This window comes from Papaver somniferum, chromosome 11 (assembly GCF_003573695.1).
Source record: "Papaver somniferum cultivar HN1 chromosome 11, ASM357369v1, whole genome shotgun sequence".
In the NCBI taxonomy this organism is placed as follows: domain Eukaryota; kingdom Viridiplantae; phylum Streptophyta; class Magnoliopsida; order Ranunculales; family Papaveraceae; genus Papaver; species Papaver somniferum.
In genome coordinates, this window is record NC_039368.1 from 13,620,357 (window position 1) to 13,639,977 (window position 19,621).

The 19,621-nt window shown below is 35.0% G+C and overlaps 2 protein-coding genes across 6 annotated transcripts; one reads left to right on the forward strand and one right to left on the reverse strand.

Annotated features, from left to right (window-relative positions):
- Window positions 1–9,523: 9,523 nt before the first annotated feature.
- On the forward strand, window positions 9,524–10,845 carry LOC113323465 (short-chain dehydrogenase reductase 2a-like). Its single transcript, XM_026571784.1, has 2 exons — window positions 9,524–9,728; window positions 9,838–10,845. Exons 1-2 carry the CDS (start codon window positions 9,637–9,639, stop codon window positions 10,664–10,666), a joined length of 921 nt encoding a protein of 306 aa, XP_026427569.1. The 5' UTR covers window positions 9,524–9,636; the 3' UTR covers window positions 10,667–10,845.
- A 1,614-nt stretch (window positions 10,846–12,459) lies between these two features.
- LOC113320571 (pentatricopeptide repeat-containing protein At3g20730-like) lies at window positions 12,460–17,556 on the reverse strand. 5 transcript variants are annotated; one of them, XM_026568477.1, is made up of 5 exons: window positions 14,557–17,556; window positions 14,347–14,438; window positions 13,828–14,012; window positions 13,122–13,389; window positions 12,460–12,861 (listed from the first exon to the last, which is right to left on the reverse strand). In XM_026568477.1, the coding sequence occupies exon 1, from the start codon at window positions 17,271–17,273 to the stop codon at window positions 14,841–14,843; it is 2,433 nt and encodes an 810-aa protein (XP_026424262.1). In that variant the 5' UTR covers window positions 17,274–17,556; the 3' UTR covers window positions 12,460–12,861; window positions 13,122–13,389; window positions 13,828–14,012; window positions 14,347–14,438; window positions 14,557–14,840. The 5 variants fall into 5 exon arrangements, with proteins under 5 accessions (XP_026424262.1, XP_026424264.1, XP_026424261.1 ...); XM_026568479.1 differs by lacking the exon at window positions 13,122–13,389 and having other exon boundaries at window positions 12,461–12,861; XM_026568476.1 differs by lacking the exon at window positions 12,460–12,861 and having other exon boundaries at window positions 12,869–13,389.
- Window positions 17,557–19,621: the final 2,065 nt, after the last annotated feature.

Below are 19,621 nucleotides of genomic sequence, written 5' to 3' on the forward strand. Positions count from 1 at the left end.
TGCGGTTTCCTCGTTAACAAAACTTCTGGTGTCTGTGTTATTTATTTTCCGCATTATATTTTGTATATAATTGAAATATCACAGGTTGTGCGTTAAGATCAATCAATTAGAATATCAAACCTTTGGTTGTTGATTTACATTGATTGGCACTTGAACAGTGGTCTTTGGTGCCGTTCAAATTACTCCTCTTATATTCAATCGGGCTCGCAGATTTCTATTTGTTGATTGTGGATTGAATTAAGAGTTAGAGATATTAAACTATTTGATATACTTTTCTCTAGATTGAGTCTGACTGTCTAGTTGATTCTATAGAAAGTATATTGGAGTAAGTCTTATCATATTGCCAAACGAATTGTTGGGTGTGGTTGTTAGACCCCCGAATTCTCACGCCAACATATTTAGGTTTAGCAATAGTAGACTATTTGATTAAATGATCTATACCAATATGTTTCTTACTCCATCAAGAACTTCTTTGAACACCATGCATTCAGTTTCTATGTCATTACTTTTGGCATAAGAAAGACACTTATGGAAATAGGCAAGGGAACCAAGCATAGTTGAGAAAGAACTGTCCTACCTAGATGATTAAGGTACTTTACCTTTTCACAAAGCTAGCTTGTCCTGAAAATTCTCCACTGGATAACTAAAGTTGTCCAGTGTTTCTTTTTATGAATTAAAAAAGTTACTCTAAGATATTTATCATGTAGATCCAGTCTCTAAAGTCCAAGAATATTTGCAACCTGTAACTTAATAGAATCAACAGTTTTGAGCTAAAATCAAGCCCAGATTTATCAAAATTAATGGATTGGCCTGAAAACATACTAAACATTTGAATAATTGTGTATAAGTGTTTAGCACCAGTGTTTATTGGTCTAGCGAAGAGCATACAATCATCTGCGAAAAATAAACGGATTACTGATAGGGTGTTCTTAGTCGCTTTTATACAATGAATATCCCTTTACTTTCAGCATCAATTAATAACCTAGAAGAGGACTCCATACAAATGATAAAAGGATTAGGTGACAAGGGGTCTTCTTGTCTAAGATCCTCTTTTATGATAGAAAACATCACCTGATTTTATATTAAGTAAAGTAGAAGTACAAACTGTGGATACACATTCACCACTCTATTTTTGACGTGTCAAGCTTGACTATCATATGCCATTTTTTAGCTCTGTAATTCCTCATTATGTGCACAATTTCATGATCTAAGAAAATGTTATCAGTTATTCGTGTAGAGGATATGAAGCCTTCTTGGAAAGGACAAATAAAGAACAAGAGCAGAACCAGAAAGTATTTAGAAAGGAAGAAACAAAACAATCCCTTGATTTATAAACCGTTTTACCAACCAATTGAATTCATATTAAGAACGCCATTAATTTTACAACTCCCATAAGAAAATTCCTCTTGAGTATTTTCTCAAACATACAAAAAGCAGTTGTAAAATTTCCACTTCTTTTTTTGCTCTCTAAAAACCCACAACTCAGTAAGCTCCACACAACACTTAAATCACACCAAACATAGGAAAAGGTAAGAAGTTTAATGAATCAACTGCCGAATGAACTTGATTGGATTCAGTAGAAGAGGAGGAGTGTCACAGTGAGCACAGGTCAGTGAGGATGTCTGATTATAAAAATACTGGCAGGAGGATTTAATCTTGTTGGGATCCTAAACTTACTATAGCCCTTTCTGTTGTTAGGTGGCTCTTTATAAAAACGACATGTTATCGTAATCAAGGGATTGTTTTGTTTCTTCCTTTATAAATACTTTCTGGTTCTGCTCTTGTTTTCTTTATCAACTGAGGATATGGGGTATATATTTTAATATAACAACAATTTTTATATATATATGAGAATATTTGGGTGATATAAATTTGGAAACATGAAAACTTTGTATTCACAATCAAAATCTAAAATTATTTCGTGTTACTTTACTTTGATATCACATGTATATATACATGTGATATCATATGTGACGCAAAACATATATTTCTTATTGCCTGATATTTTATTAGATTCAAGTTATATTTATTAGAAGAAACTGTCATATTTTTAACAAACTCAAAATACTAGCTTGTGTCAAAAAGAAACAAATTGATGGTAAAAGCTTTACTTTTACGTAGTTAGTTTTATTTTTATATTATAATATGTATCGTCTATATATGTTATTTTTTCCTATAAACAATGTAATTTTCTTTTTAAATCCCACAACTTTGATTTTTCGCCTAGAGCCCTTTAAAAGTTTGGTACCACTCTGCTTACTACCAGTATAAGAATACAGAACTTCTTAGTGGCTTATCTTTGGATAATGTAAAATCAAATCGGGATCATTTTTTTGTTTCTTAATCTCTTGGGTGTGCTTTCTTTTCCGGGTTTATTTTTTACTTGGTGGTTTAACTCGAATGACTCTTTGTAGAGCTTGTCTTGGGGTCAGTCCATCATAACTTTGATGGTTCACTTTGGTATTATGTCTTTTGACTTCGTTCGATCTATTTTTGATCTTTGTCGAGGAAAAAAGAACAAACAATATAGAACATAAAATTAAATATCTTGGCAAGAGTTGTCCTAAATCTGCACAATCTAGGAGTTCAACTACTAGATTAGAAGAAAAATATTTTTGACCTACCTTCAAAACAAATTAAAAAAAGAACTCAAAACAATTATAAAACCTCAAAACCGATGTTAGTTTTCAACGTCACCTAAAATATAAAATTCAAGTGAAAACGAAAGAATTAGAAAAACTACGTGACATTCAAGAAGAAATAACAAAACAAAAATCTAGAGACAACATAGTGACTTAAGGTGAGAAAAACAGTATATACTTTCATACTGCCACTATTCGAATGAGGAAATAGAATACAATAGAATGTCTCAAAAATGAAAATAACACTGTAATTTTTGATAGATTAGAAATCCACATGATGCTTATAAAATATTTTCAAACTCTATTTACTGTTGATCCAGTTGACGGGTCTAATCAAGACTTTCTCTTCCATAATATCAAGATTGTAGTCTCTGAAGAGGATAACTCCTCCATTTTAGTCATTACTTATAAAACTAAAATATTAGAAGTTCTAAAAAAAACGAAACCGAATAAATCCTTAGGGTCTGATGGTTTCCATGCTAGTTTCCAACAAAATTAGGACACAGTAGGGGATCAAGTAACTGCAACAATAATCCAAGACTTTTTCAAAAAAGTAATAATGCACCCTGACATCAATAGAACCTTTCTCTTTCTTATCCCTAAAACTAATCATCAGTTTAGACCAATAGGATTATGTAATACCACCTACAAGATCATACCAAAATTATTGGAAAATAGAATCAAACTGTGATCAAATCATTTCCCGTTTCCAAGATGCTTTTCATTTTCAAGACAAAATTTTAACAATATTATTATAGCTCGTGAAATCATTCATACTTTCAAAAAGAAATAGGCTACTGGAGGTTTGGGAGTTAAAATCGATCTGTCTAAATCCTTTCAGGGTAAATTGAGAATTTTTGCTTAAAGCCATGCAATCTTTTGTTTTCAACAACCGATTATGTAACCTAATCAAACAATGCATCTCCACTTCATCTATTGTTGTTCTTCTGAATGGATTTCCTGAAAGTTTTTTCAACTCTTCTATCGGACTTAGACAAGGGGACTCTTTATCCCCTTATCTCTTCACCATTTGCATGGAAATCTTTTTCCGTCTTCTTCTCAATCAAGAACATAATAAAAAATTCATGGTGTGGAACTTTCACCAAAAAGTAAAACTATTTCTCATCTCTTCTTTGCGGATGATTGTCTCTTATTTGTTAAGGTTGATCTAAAGGAGTGTACATAGATTCTCAAAATAATAGACATCTTTAAGCAAAGCCTCAGGGCAACTCATAAATTTTGATAAGTCTGGAGTGTTTTTTAGTAAAAAAGTTCACCCAATGTCTAAGCTTCTCATAATTTTCAAAATAGACATGTAAGACTCTTATTTAGGAGCTTCACTTTTCATAGACAAATCTAAGATTAAAACCTTTGATATTATAGTAGAAAAAATGGAAAAAAAATATCAAGGTTGGAAGCGTAAAACAATATCCCAACCGAGTAAAATGGTTTTAAATAAAGTAGTCCTCTCTAGTATGCCCGTTTTTCAAATGGGATGTTTTGTGCTTCCAAAGAAAGTGACCAACAAAATTAATGCTATTCAACGAGATTTTCGGTGGGGTATAGAACCAAAATCAAAGGCTACTACCCTAAACCTTGGACTTATCTGAGAAAATCAATAAAGGTGGTATCGGATTCATAGATGCCCATAAAACCAATTTGACCATGATAGCTAAAGTAGCATGGAGATTAATAAAAGAACCAAAGTCCTTACGGGGATCTAATCTTAAGGATAAATATTTCATAAAAAAAATCAATCTTCAAAACAAAAGTCTCTCCCACTAGTTCTTGGGTTTGGAAATGCATTATTAAAGGGATTACCCTAGTTGAACAGTTCAGTATATGGGAGGTTGGAGATGGAAATAATATAAATATCTAGGAGGATAAATGGATACCAAGTTTAGATCATACTTTGGCTCAATATAAAAACAACAACAACACTTTAACACTTGTAGTTGATCTTTTAGATCCAATTACGAAAAAGTGAAACTCTTCTAGCATACATTAATTCTATGTTTCCTAATCATATATAAAAAATAATACAAAAGATAAGAGTTTTCTTTTAACTCAGGAAAATAAGCCGAAACCAAATATTCTAAGAGCATCTCCAACGGATGCGCGGATTTTTTTCCTACGTGGATGTCATTGGAGGACATTCTTTGACGAGATTAAACCAAAATGTCCCTAGTTTTAGGAAGTTGAATGAAATTATCTCCAACGGGACTCTTTCACATTGAAAAATTAGGCCACATGTACAAAGCATATTGGTTGAACGTTTTTATTTCGTATCTGTAAAATTGTTTTCACCCGAAATAACTAATTTTTACACTTTTTAAAACATAAAAAAAATGAAAAGTGATTACTCACATGCTCAAGGGGATCCTTTAAAATCAGAAGCTCTGATAAAGGATGTTAGGTTAACCGTCGTCCAACTCATCTTCACATTCTCTCTTCACATCTCCGTTGGAGAGGAATTTTAGGTAAAAGTTGGATGAATCCTACGCGGCCATATATTTATGAAGCTAACACCCTTCCATTGGAGATGCTCTAAGATGACTTCTTAATATATTTATCAATGCAAACAACTTAGATATGCCTGACCAAGTCTAGAAAGATTTATGGGGTTAGACTTGTCCTAGAGAATAATTTTTTTTCTTGGAACTCCAAAATGCTTTGTCAACTAATTATATAGATTTCTTGGTATTGTTTGAGGCATTCTTCCTTGTTGTATTTTTGGTTGTGATGCAAATGAAACAACAGAACACATTTTCTTCCATTGTCCTTTTGCAAAACAGGTTTGGGCACTCAATCCTAATCCAGTTCAGTATCATTTTAATGATTCAGTTCAATTGATTGACATCTGCAAAGATTGGTTACAATCACTTAGTGTTACAGTTTACTTAGAATTAGTTCTGACAAAGATGTGGTTTATCTGGAAAGAAAGACGCAATAGAGCTTTTCAAGGAAAACAAAAGTTAACTACACAATTATCCATTGCAATAAAGAGACACGTTAATTTCTGGCACAATAACGAATATAAACGTAGAAAGAATATTCCTCCTAGAAGGCAAACGGTTGAAGAAACCTGGAAATTTTCAGCAAAGAATCATTATAAAATTAATGTGGATGCAGCCTGGATAACCCATGAGAGACCATCTGGCTAGCACTAATTTTAAGAGATGATGCAGGGAAATTTGAGAAAGGAAGAGCATGGCCATCCACAACAGCTGAACCAGAAGAAGCAGAAGCAGTAGGAGTGTTGTAAGGTGCAACATAGGCAAAAGAGAAGAATCTATCCAATTTCAGCATTGAAGGAGATTGTAAGAACCTTTTTGATTTTTTACAAGGGAAGACTTGTACAATTTCTTGGCAGAGTCGAGCTGTATTAATAGAGGCTGGCAAGATTGCTAAAACTTTTCACAATTTTATCAATTTTTTCTTTATTCCTAGAATTGCCAGTAGGGCAGCAAGACCTATTAGCTAAACAGGCACAAAAATTTAACTGTATTGTTAACCGAGACAACGTCCCACCAACTTGTATTACCTTATAAATTTCGGTTGACAAATCTAATAATAGGGATAAACTTCTAGCTCCCACATCTTATGGCTCCACTTCTATGTACCACGAGTTCCGTTCCTAACACCTCAAGTTAGTTGTTTGGAATGTATTATAAATAAAAATGACTGCATTTCTGTTCAGGCGTCTGAGAAATAGGAAAACTTTTTTTTTTTTTCTTTTTTGCAAATAAGATAATAGCTCTTGATTCTTCGTCATATAAATCACGTGCTAGTATTATTAACTTATTGGTTATTGCCAATAGAGAGTTGTCAAAGCATCCACTTATCAAGGGAACCTCTTGGCCAACTAATTAATCTTACAGGTATGGCCGGGGACCAATCTAGCTAGGTATTCTCTGCATTGATCAATTTTAAATCGGTACATGAACTTTGCTCATTCATACAAATAAATAGCTTCAAAGCTAATAAACAAAGTTTCAGAAAGATGTACTTTAATCGAGTTGTTGCCATTTAAAAGAACAATGTGGTACCATATTCCCCGCGACTTGTTAAGTTCTTCAACATTTGTACATAAAAGAAGCAATTTGAAATTTATCTACAATAAGAATAATTAAAGAGGTTGCTTTGATATTTTCATATTTGCACTTTAGACCCATTAAAGCTAGTTTAGATCGGGAATCTGGAACAATCTTTCCGTATCCATGCACGAAATATGATAATAATATAGGCTGGCAATTTTGTGATGAAAATTTGATTGCCAAGTTGATACAGTATCGACCGAAAGTGGTACTGTAGTAGGATAATATTGTTTCCTATAGCTACAGTGGAAATTATGATCATGAAACATCAATGTCTTTTTCTTTTATGGTACTACTAGTTCTGATGAATGATGATCATCAAGATTTAATAACTCAACACTTATTCTTGTCTGGACAAGATTTTTGAGGTCGTACGTATCTATGATTGATACGAATATACGTATAATCTAACCATGTTACGCCAATTTATCATGATCTAGCTAACCATGTTAGGCCTAAGATATGCAATCTAGCCAGCTACTAGGCCTTCGATATGCAATCTAGCCAGCTGCCAAGGCCTCAAGTATGCAATCTAGCCAGCTACCAAGTACCAATATAATACTCCAAATTGAAAGTTGCTGTCGATGGAGAGTAACATAACGTAATCTGGCGGCCGATTTCATGGTCATAAAAAAAATGGGGCATTTTCCAAAGGAGAATAGATAGATCGAGCAAAGCATATAATGTGAACAATGACTTGGAAAAGTGCTGCGTCAAAATAAAAGAGGATTACAGAATGACTCAAGTCATGGTTGGACTTGAAATTCTTGCGAACAAAATTAATTAGGATCAAAATTTAAGTTGAAGTTCAAAAACCAGCTGGCTGATGGGTTTTCGTGATCCTGAAACTAGACACAGATATCAAGTTAGATTTTTGGTGTACTAAAATAAGTACATTTTCGCCTACGATCTAGTGACTAATAATTCCAATCGTGCAAGATTATTAGTAGATTAGAATAAGATTGCCCTATAACCTAGCTAGTTATTTCCAGCTTGTTCCGAAATTAGGTAGGCAAGATTGAAGGGTTGAAGATTACGTTGGTTAATGCTCAAGCATGAGGCCCTATTTTGTAGGTTTGGGTCTCCGGACAAGTTGGTTGTCTGGTCATTTTAGTCGTGTAGAGATGTCCAAAAATGATACTTGCCCCTCATTTTCCATTTTCCTTCCCCGTTACAGGTAAAAAGTATGTTGCGGAAAAAATTCACTACTAGTACTTAATATTGTATGACGCACGAAAATATCTCAGATGATGCACTAAACCTTAAAATTTAAATAGTTTTTTTTTTTGAGAGTTTTTGGTGAATCCAGAAGATAGTATAAGTAGAATGAACATTTAATATATAGATAGAGTGGAGTTTTGATGTTTAGTTCTGGTTCATCAATTTGCTCTTGCGTGTACAATATACCAGTTATAATCCATACATACACGGATGCATCGGTATAATAATTGTCTAAAAGACTTTAAATTCCTAACTTCCTGGTATCATTGGATATTTGGATGTGGATGACGGAAATATTTCATCTATTCCTAGTCATCCCAACGCAACAGAAAGATATACACAATCTTCATTTCTCATATAAATTGTGTTATTTGAGGGAAAAGAGAGTGAGAATGTGAGATGTAAGATTGTATGGACTAAGAACCAAACACTTACAGTTTTATTACACAATTATTTAATTAATTTTTTTTCGTTAATTTTTTATGGGAATTTGGAGGGGATAAATTTTTAGTTTATGTACTTGTCAAAAAAAAAATAACCACATCGTAGCTGGGGCGTGCAGTTTGGAGTCCCAAATTAATCAATCTTAATCTTTTTTGGTTATTCGAATAAACATATGTTTAACATTTGACTCCTTCAAAAAACAAAAGAAGAAAAAGGGATCATCGTGCATTACCCCCTTAGAGAAGATTCATGAACCAATATAAGGTGGAAAGTTACTACAACTTGTTATACAGTACTAAATTAAATTTTGTTGTTACCGCATTACCAACAATGGAAGTTTGGAAGAGTAATTTATCCTAGTTATACAGCACAGTTTGTTTAATCGCCCACTTTATATCTTAGATTCGGGTTCTTTATACTCGAAAATGACATGGCTGCTGACTTACTCCCTATTGCGCATGCTTATTCAGCTATTTGCATGCTCAACTGTTTTTCTTTCTCAAATGTAAGGGCATATGAATAAGGAATAATGTGTTTTTTTCACTTTAATTAAGTTCTTGCACATATTTTACATGTTTTTTTGGACTAAAATTCTTTCGAATTTCGTGTATCTCCTTTTATTTGTTTCTATGTCTTTGCAGCATCTCAATTATCAATGGAGAAAGACTCATTCTTTATTGGACCGAAACAATAAGTGTTTTATATTATTACTATCTATGTTTTCAGAAAAGATTTGCTATCATTTTTTTCATTTTGACACGAGAATATGTTAAATTGGAAAAAAAATTATAGTAACTCTTTCCTGAAAACGGAAAAAGTAACGTGAAATGTAATTTTTAATTAGTTGTGCCGTCAAACACACAGTTTTATGTGTATTTTTTTGTAGATAACATTTTAGTCGCCAACTGATGGCAATGGGTTTAAATGAAAGAAGGTAGAAAATACGTGTACTTTGGTAGACTTCAGATAGAAAAGTGTAGAAAAGAGAAGAAGAGAAAGAGGAAAACATGTGCTTGAGGGACAAGCGACGCTTAGGGTGAGGGACATTACTAAGAAAGTTCCCTCTTCTTCTTCTTCTTCTTCCATTCATATCTCATGCTCTATAAATTCTCCCTCTTCTTCTCTACGCATCTCATTCCAACATTTCAAGTCTCCCCTCTCTCTCTCTCTGCTCCTCTCTTCCCCATCTCTCTCATTTGAGTGTGGTGAATTACACAATACGCAAATAAATCATGCCTGCACCAGTAATGACTCATGAGAATGTAGCAGCATCCATTCAAGGACCAGGAATCAACCATGTCATGAACTCTCCTACACCAAGAAGGTATACATACATTTCCAATTCTGAAACTCCTTTCTTTATACTCTTTTCATCATGTCATTTGATTAGCAAATGGTACAATTTTGTTAATTCAACTTGTTTTTTTCTTCAGGTTGGAAGGAAAAGTTGCGATCATCACCGGTGGTGCGAGGGGGATTGGGGAAGCAACTGTAAGACTCTTTGTAAGACAAGGTGCAAAAGTAGTCATTGCTGATGTTGAAGATGCTACTGGAAATTCACTTGCAAATTCTTTAGCACCTTCAGCTACATTTGTACATTGTGATGTTACCAGAGAAGAAGATATCGAGAACCTGATTGATTCAACGATAGCACATTACGGGCGATTGGATATACTTTTTAACAACGCTGGTATTCTCGGAAACCAATCGAAACGGAAAAGCATTTTGAACTTTGACGCTGATGAGTTCGACTCAGTTATGCGTGTTAATGTGCGAGGAACTGCATTAGGTATGAAACACGCTGCACGAGTTATGATACCCAGAGGAACCGGATGTATCATCTCAACAGCCAGTGTGGCCGGAGTCATGGGAGGACTTGGACCTCACGGATATACGGCTTCGAAGCATGCCATCGTCGGACTTACAAAGAATACAGCTTGTGAATTAGGAAGGTATGGAATTAGAGTTAACTGCATTTCTCCATTTGGTGTTGCAACTTCAATGCTTGTTAATGCATGGAGGAAAGTTGAAGATGAAGATGAGGAGGATTGTATGGATTTCGGAGGACCTTCTGAGAAAGAAGTTGAGAAAACGGAGGAGTTTGTACGTGGTTTAGCAGATCTTAAAGGAACAACCCTTAAATCAAGAGATATTGCTGAGGCTGCTTTGTTTCTTGCTAGTGATGAATCAAGATATGTAAGTGGTCATAATTTGGTTGTGGACGGAGGAGTTACTACTTCAAGAAACTGTGTGGGATTGTAGTACATATTCATCATTGACTAATAATATTTGCTGATTAAAAAATATGATTTGTTTGTGTAATAATTTAGAGTTATCAATTAATTTCTGTTTGACCATGTTGGGTTGTAACAATGTCTTGTTACTTGTTAGGCATAATTATCAGCCAATGCTAATTCATTTTGCATTTTAAGTTCTTGTTATTTTTACACAAAATTGGTTAAAAAGACCAAAATCAACAATTTCTGGGTGAAATTGACAGTTAGATTTTGATACTGTTTAAATGGACAAAGATGTAAAAATAGGCAGGATGTAACCAGTTTCATCGTGCCCATTTTCAAATATTTTTTCTTATTTTTAATTTACACAGGATGTATCCAGTTTCATCCTTGCTATTTTTTAAATTTAAGCTAGAATGAAACTAGTTTCATCCTTATTATTTTTTCTTTGGCTATTTCACCCAAACTATTTTTTACTCGTCCATTTGAACTGTGATTTAAAAATATTTAGACAAATGACTCATTTTTCGTTACTTTTACGAGCCCCAACTTAGTAGGCAGTAGTAGAAGAGGGAAGGAAAGAAAATTAGCTCCTCGATTACAAGTGGAATTCGTTATAAAGATTTTCCTGTTCTATATTATTAAAATCTGAATTGTCTCACTTGACCGACACTTGCCAAAATCCGAGTGTTATTGTAAGCCGGAACAATTGTTTAATTAGCAAATTGCGTTAATCAACTACTATTACCTTTTTTGTAGCTCGTAGATGCTCCAATCAAATACAACAATCTTAGTCTAGATGTGTAAATAGTGTCCGGGCCGGCATTATAAGATTAGGGAAATATTAGCCGTCTCCAATGATCCACTCAATTGTCTTCTACTGATTCTACTCGCACAATTTTTTATGATCCATTTTAATGTCTTCGCTCGTTCATTTATTGATCCAAATAGAGATACCATGCCTTCAAAAAGACAGATTTATTTCATGCATAACAGTCCATCTTCTTTCAAAGAGAGGGAGTATAAACCATGTCTCTCCCTAATTTCTGTTTTATTTTCGCCTTTGATGAATAAAAGGGTTTGCCAAACAAAAAGAAAAACAAAAAATCTTCACGAATCGGTCATTTAGACATTTTAGAAACCGCTTAGACATTTTAAAAACCGCTTAGACACAGATAGGTCCCACAAAGCAAGTCCCATGCAAATCTCAGAGAGGCGGGGCCCAATCGATGTGTCGTTCGGTTTTTAATCTGTTCAGTTGCTCGGTACGTTTACAATAAAAAAGTTACATAAAGTCTAATAAAGGGTGTATTTCGTGAAATTTGTAAATGATTCATGCATGTATTTGTATTTAGTCAACATTTTTGTGCTCATAGCAGTATACTTGATATTTGGCATGCTTGAACACATTGTAAGAATAAGAGCCTTCACTTTTCTTTTTTGGAGGTTTACTTGTCTAATTTGTTTGGAAGTGTACATAGATTAGGACCATCAGGTATTATACGCAATATATGTGTACATAAATCTACAGAGTTAGGTGATTTCACCATGTTTCTGACTTGGAACATGACTTGTCACAAGATTTTTTTTTCTTTTAGCAGCCGCTATAGTCGATGAAAGGTTGCCTTGCACTTACGATTAGTGTACAGTGTTAACCCAAAATCTCTCCTTTCTGGAAATTCAACTCATATAAGATAAGACGCATTCATACTCGGGAAAGAAAACAAATGTAAGTTTATGTATCTTTTGTTGGCTAATTCAGACTTAAAGTTATGAATGTGTGGTTGGTTTTGTTCGCTTAAACAGTAAGCTACAAGGCTAAGAAAACTAAAATAATCAAAGTCAAGTGGTTATTCCAAACAAAATGGAACATTTTTAAATAATTAAGGTGGGCATGGTAATTATTAAATGAAAATCTAATCAGAAAAGTTAGAGATCTAACAGCCAGGGAGAAATGTCTAGCTACCACCGGGAGGAATACAAACTTTACTTGACTTTAGAATTCTTTCTTTTCTTTTTTGTTTAACTACTTGGAAATGTTCTTTTCTCACCGGACTTTTACCCCTTCGCTCATATTTTAATCAGAAGGGTGGTAGTTTCTTCAGAGCTGCAACATAAGAATCTTGTAAAGTCAAGTGATCATGACTACGTAGGGTGGCATCGGCATGCTGAAGAAAGATGATCATGACAAGCCATTCGTTCAACTTTGCAATGTCACCCCTGGAAATTTAAGCAGTCAATTATTGTCAATGCCAAAGTTGTTAGAAGTATACAATTTCAGATTTTTATTTTCGGAGGTAGATATGAAATACAGAAGAAGGTACTCAAAATCCAATAAGCTGAAAGTCATCTATGTGAGAAGCAAAATGGTCCAACTAACAAAACCCCTGAAAGTCCAACTCAACAGAGAAAAAAAAAGACAACTAATTAAGGTTGGTAATCAAACTTTTAAAAGAGAACAAATCTATCTGTTTTCTTACTTTTCCAGTAAATTCCTGCGTGCAGCATGCGTGTTGATGCAAGCAACAACTCGACCACCGTCCAGTGATACTGCCTTATATGGATGTTCTCCACAAAACTGCATGTGCAAATTGCGGCGGCCTTGACTATGGACGTAGTAGGCCAACGCTCAAAGCAGGAGATTTTCGCATTTTGTGACGAAAATGTCCAATCCAGTCTTTCCACAAGAGCCTTTGCACTAAGCCACTAACTTAGATTTCTGTATCACATTTTGCTTAGAAGCAGCAACTGTTGGGAAAATTTGAATGTATGATTAACTGAAAGAAAAGAACCATACTAAATCCCTTTTTGAATTTGTAAAATTTGGATGCAGTGAATCTGCGCATGTTTTTCGTTCCAACCAGTAATCATTTGCAGTGACAGGTGGCGGTGTCATCGCCAAATTGTAAAGGAACCCGTTTAATCACAAAATTGGCCACATAGACCGGTATCCTTTGTTTCTTTTTATCTTTGTTTGGGATGATCAAGTAAATCAGTATAAGACACGTGCTCGACATATATATGATGGATATTATTCAAGACTAAGGCAGTAATGTAAAACCCCTTTTGCTGACACAATGCCAATCAGACTCATCACTCACGTACTTGTTACATGCACAGGAACAAAAAAAGCAAACCATAATCACATGTTAGACCATAAAATATCAATCTATGCTAGACAGATACCTTCTTTGCTTGTTGCATTGTGTCTGGTGGAGGAACAGCGTAATAGCTTATAGCATGGAAGATGACCATGGATGCTGATGAATCTCAGGAATGATCATTCGCTTCACGGGATCAACCACAAGCATCCTCGGGATCAAATCCCTTTCTCCAGCTGATAAAGTACATGGTGACGTATAATTTCCGCCCTGAGGTACAGGACCAAGTGAAGTTAAAGACATAAGACTTTCATCTCTAGGCTTAAAAAGGTTGTAATATTTGACTAAATAGATTACTATTAGATAGCTTGAGAGAAACAAACTCATAAAGCAGAAGTTTATATTCGCTGCATCTATCTAACTAATTGCATGTCATGGGAACAAAACAGCCAGGTAGCACACACATTATTCAACCTCAACGACTGCTAGTCTGTTCAAGGTTAAATCAATAATATGGTAGCTTGGGCTCTACAGAATCAAGCATTTGCCATTATATACATCTTGGTTTACTGATACAAACTAAATAAGTTGAGTAGGATTTTACCTTTATTTTCTTGAACAAGTTAGGGCATACTAAATAACATCACAGCTCCAGACATCTACCTCAGGCCCGGCATATAATTTTCCAGATAACACCTACTAAGCAAATACATAAAACATAAGTCTTTGGTATTTAGACCAAACTGGATATTAAATCATGTTGCAGTCTCATTAAACTATGAGAAATACCAAGATTTAGTGCGTTCCGCAATACCTCGGGGGCAGCATAGTTCGGGCTTCCACAATTTGTTTTTATGAAATGACCATCACGCGCCAAAATCAGCAATTTTCACATTGTATTTTGAATCCAAAAGCAGGTTCTCACTTCTCAGGCTTAAGATCTCGATGAACTATCATGTTGCAGTTGTGGTACTCCACCACAGAAATAATCCTATATCAGATGAAACCACGGCTGGGGATGGGGATTTTTCTTGTAATGATGATCAAGTAAAACCTAGTGTGACAAACACCGACCGAATGACATCCCTTCCTGACAGATCAGGCTGTGAGACTGTCACAGTATTTAACAGATCCAGACTCTATCATACTATAACCAGGCTGCCGGGCCAAAGATTTCGCCTTTGCAATCTCTCTAACTCTAGCTGCTGCATCCCATTTACCAGCTTCTGCGTATAAATTTCCCAACAAGGTGTACGTACCTGAGTTATTAGGATTTAAATTCAGTAATTCTCTCCCAACAATGTCACCGACCTCCATATTTTTGTAAACTCTACAAGAAGATAATAAAGCGTCCAATGCAGAACTTCTTTCTCTTGGTGGCAAATATTGAACAAGACCATAAGCTTCTTCGAGCTGACCTGACCGACTGAATAAATCAATCACGCAATTATAGTGTTCTGTATTTGGAGTAACAGAATGTTTCTCCACCATGGACTGGAAAATACGCCATCCTTCTTCCACATATCCTCCATGACTGCAAGCAGAGAGAATTGATGTGAATGTGATATCATCCGGTTGAAAACCTTCCTTAAGCATCTGATAAAACAAGTCAAGTGCTTCTAAACATTTCCCATGCATCCCAAAAGCAGAAATCATGGTGTTCCATGAAACTTGGCTCTTCTTTACCACGGACTTGAACAGGTGTTCAGCAATATCTATGCTTCCGCATTTTGCATAAGTTGTTAACAGGGAATTAATAATCAGTATTTCTTTCTCTAATTGATTTCTGTATATGTGACCATGAACCTCTTTTGCTAGTATTAAACACCCAAGCCCCGAAATGGCCTGGAGCAAACTTACTAAGGTGACCAAATCAGGCTGGAGTCTTTCTTCTTGAACTAATAACCGGAATAGCATTAGTGCTTCGCTGGTAAATGCATGTTGTGAGTAACTCGTAATCATCGATGTCCATGAAACCAAGTCTCTCCTTGTTATCCCGTTAAAGATTTGTCTTGCAATCTCAATTCGCCCAAATTTCCCATACATGGAAAGAAGCTGATTTGCTATATCGACATTTGATCCCATCCCTTGCCTAACTATGTAAGCATGGACTTCCTTGCCAATTTTCATTTCTCTGAGGTCTGCAGACAAAGAAAGAAGAATAAGAATGGTTGCAGGGTTAGGTGTTTTACCTGCTTCAATCATCAGACGAACTGTTTCTAAAGCTTTATCAGTAAACCCAGCTTGAAGATACCCGGAAACCATCACATTAAACATAATCATGTCTTGTGCTTCGAACCGATCAAACAGTATCCTTCCCTGGTTTGCTCTATTGCACTTGGAATACATTTCAATCAACGAAGTGGTTGCAACTAAATCCAGCTGAACTTCTGTGCGGATTAGGTATGCATGAATGCTTTTTCCTTGACGGAGGAACTTCAGATCACCACAACTCGAAAGCAAGTTCGCAAGAGTGATCATATCAGGCATTATATCCTCCTGCCGCATCATCTGAAACAGCTCAAAAGCTGTGAACGGCTGACCTATTTGAACATGGGTAGCAATCAATGCATTCCAAGAACTAATATCTCTCTTATTCATTGTATTAAATACGGATAGCGACATTTTCAAGTCTCCACATTTACTATACATGTCCATAAGACTAGTCTCAATTATCTCATCATAAGAATCAATTTTCCTTCTAATAGCATATCCATGAATTGCTCGACCCTCTTTCCGTACTTTTAAATTGGCTGCAGCTTGCAGCAAACTAACTAAAGTCACCCTGTTAGGATCTATCCCACCTTCCTCCTGCATAAGTCTAGCAACTTCAAAAGCTTCATAACAATCATAACTATGAGCATACCCAGTAACCATTGCTGTATAAACAACAACGTCTCTTTCAGATATTTCATTGAACGCTTGTCTGGCATCGCTAATACATCCATACTTGGAATAAAATCCAATAAGTGAAGAACCCACAAATTTATGTTTATGTAAGTTATATTTCAAAGCATCCACATGAATCCCTCTTCCAAATTGTATCGATCCGTTCGCAGTACAACTTTTCAAACCAAATGTGATTGATGAACTATCTATGTTAATATTATTAGAAAAATGTTTTCTAAAATCACAATACAATTTTAACACTTCATTGAAATGACCAGTTCTGAAATACCCAACCAAAGTTGAATTCCAAAGAGAAGTTAGTTCTACGTTGTTGGGGTTCCTGTTTCTGTTGTTTATGATAATACTGCCAAAAACCCTCTTTGAATCAGTTAATTTATCACATTTTGCATAACAAACACAAAGTTTAGAACCTAAAAAGACATGGTTTTTAAATAGACCTGAAGTTATAATGAAAGCATGAACCTCTTTTAGAGAACTGATATCTATACAGGTTTGTTCCAAGTAAGAAACTAACTTTTCTGCTGAAACTGGATGATTGTTTTTGGTAGAATAATGGAGAATTTTCATCACACGAGTAGTAGTGGTGAAATTGGGTAGAAGAGTATAGAGAGATTTACCCATGTTTTATTGAAGGAGGGGGATACCCAGATGAGAAAATAGTCATCATTTTCATTGGAGTAAAATCACCCAAATTTCAAAACTTAAATTAGACCCACAATTTCTCTGTACATGGGATGAATTAGGTGATCGTAAGTACATGTTCAGACATCAAAGAAGACGATGACAGCATAACTGGGGATAAAATCAGAAGGTAACCTTGAGACTATTTCAATCTTCTTTCTATTTTTCTTCTTCTTCTCTGTTGGAATTCAATTCAGAGGGTTTATGCTAAGAACATTGAGAATTGTGGAGCGAAATGAAGAAAGATTTCAACAAGAACCCTGATTTTGGGCATACTGAAATCTTACCGGGCATTTCCGCGTAAAGACAAAAAAAGGTTGTGAAATAACAAAATCAGATTACTCCTTAATCCAAATTTTTTTTAATGACAAATCTGCTCTTTACGTATTAGTGTTAGTAATATTTTTTTTTTGAATAAGGAATGGTTATATTAAAAAAATGAAAAATAATTACAAGCCTAGGAACGGTACATTCACAAAATTACATATGGATGACTGTATCCCAATGAAATGAGACCTGATTTACAGAAACATATTTAAACACATCCTTATCCAATAACCAGAGAAAAATAGTCTGTTTTATAAGCAAAATAAGTTCCTCAACTTCCATAGCCCTACCACCAAAAACCCTTTTATTCCTTTCCTTCCAAAGGTGCCAAAAAACAACATAAATCACCTTCCAGCATAAATCACATTTTCCTGAAAGATTATTTAGTTTCCAAGCCTCAAAATGTTTCTTCACAGTATTAGGAGAAACCCAACAAATCTTGAATGCATTAAAGAAATGCGACCAAACTTCGAAAGCTATTGGCAACACAGCAAAAAGTGATCACTAGTTTCTTCCTCCATTTTACAGAACAAACACTTATCATCTTGCACAATCACATTTCTATGTTTTAACATGCTATAAGATGGCTAGGAATCATGAAAAATTGCTCAAAGCATAAAACTCACCTTATGTGAATGTTTTTCTTCCATAAAAACCTCACGAAGTCGCAATCTTCAGCCTCATCCAATTGAATAATGGAAAATCTATTAGATTTTGGTACGATAAATGGACAACTTCTGGTCCTCTAAAGGATAGATTTCCGGCTATCTTCAAGGTTTGTAGGAGAAAACAAGCTTTTGTTGCGGAGATGGTGGTGAATGGTAGGTTACAATGCCTTACAAGAAGAAGGTCGTATATGGAGGAACAATTGGAGTGGGACTTGTTGTGTAATAAGTTGGGGCCTGTCCATAGCCTGAATGCAAATGAAAACTCTGTGGATGTTTTAGATGGATTTACGGTGAAGAAATGTTAGTAATATTGATCAGTGATTAAATATTTTGTTTAGTGATTAAGATAATTTTCAGAATTATAAAGGTTGTTTAGATGATTTTTTGGATCATGGTTCGGCGAAACAAGTTGAGGTTCGGCTCACATCTATGAGCCGAATCTACCAATTGATGAACGGTTCGGCTCAGTGAATCTGTTTACTGCATGCGCCGAACCTATAATTTTCAATTCCAACCCTTTTGCTAGACACTAGTTCGGCTCATATGAAAGTTTCATACTAAGCCAAACAACATCCTGAATAGCCCGGGAAAAAAAAATAATTACTGGTTCGGCTTACATTTCGAAAATCGTATGAGCCGAACATCAATTTTTTATTTTTTGGGTTAAAATATTGTATTAGGTCGGCACATATTGAGAATATCGTAATAGCCGAACCTCGTAAATGTGCTAGGTTCGACACATATTATGATTATCGAATACGCTGAAACCCTATGCATCTCTATCTGTGACTAGGTTCGGCTTGAAATTTCATGAAATTTTATGCCGAACTGTTCATATACACTTATAGGAAGTTTTTGTGAAGAACAATTCGGCTAAAAACGCAACTCAATTTTGAGCCGAACCCAACACTGTAACCGTCATTTAATCGATAAAAAACAGCAATAAGAGATTGGGTTTGTAAAACTTACTTTCTTATCCTCATTTCCGGAGTTGGAGATGCAGTTGGTTCAATTTCTGGTTCAATTGGTGGTTGATTTTCAGTTTCTACACCTTCATCTTCAATTGGTTCTTCTTCTTCAATTGATGGATTAAAAGACGATTTGGTTTGCCTAGTCCCTTCTTTTCTTTGTACGAGTCATTATGCGGTTGAGTTTAATCGACGATCAAATTTTTACGAATCGACAATTAATCACGATGATGATTTTTTTTTTCGCAGGAGGGGGAAGAGTTCGGCTAGAGGAGGAGGAAGAAGAAGAGATGTTAAGGGAAACTGATTTTGATTTTTTAGAAAA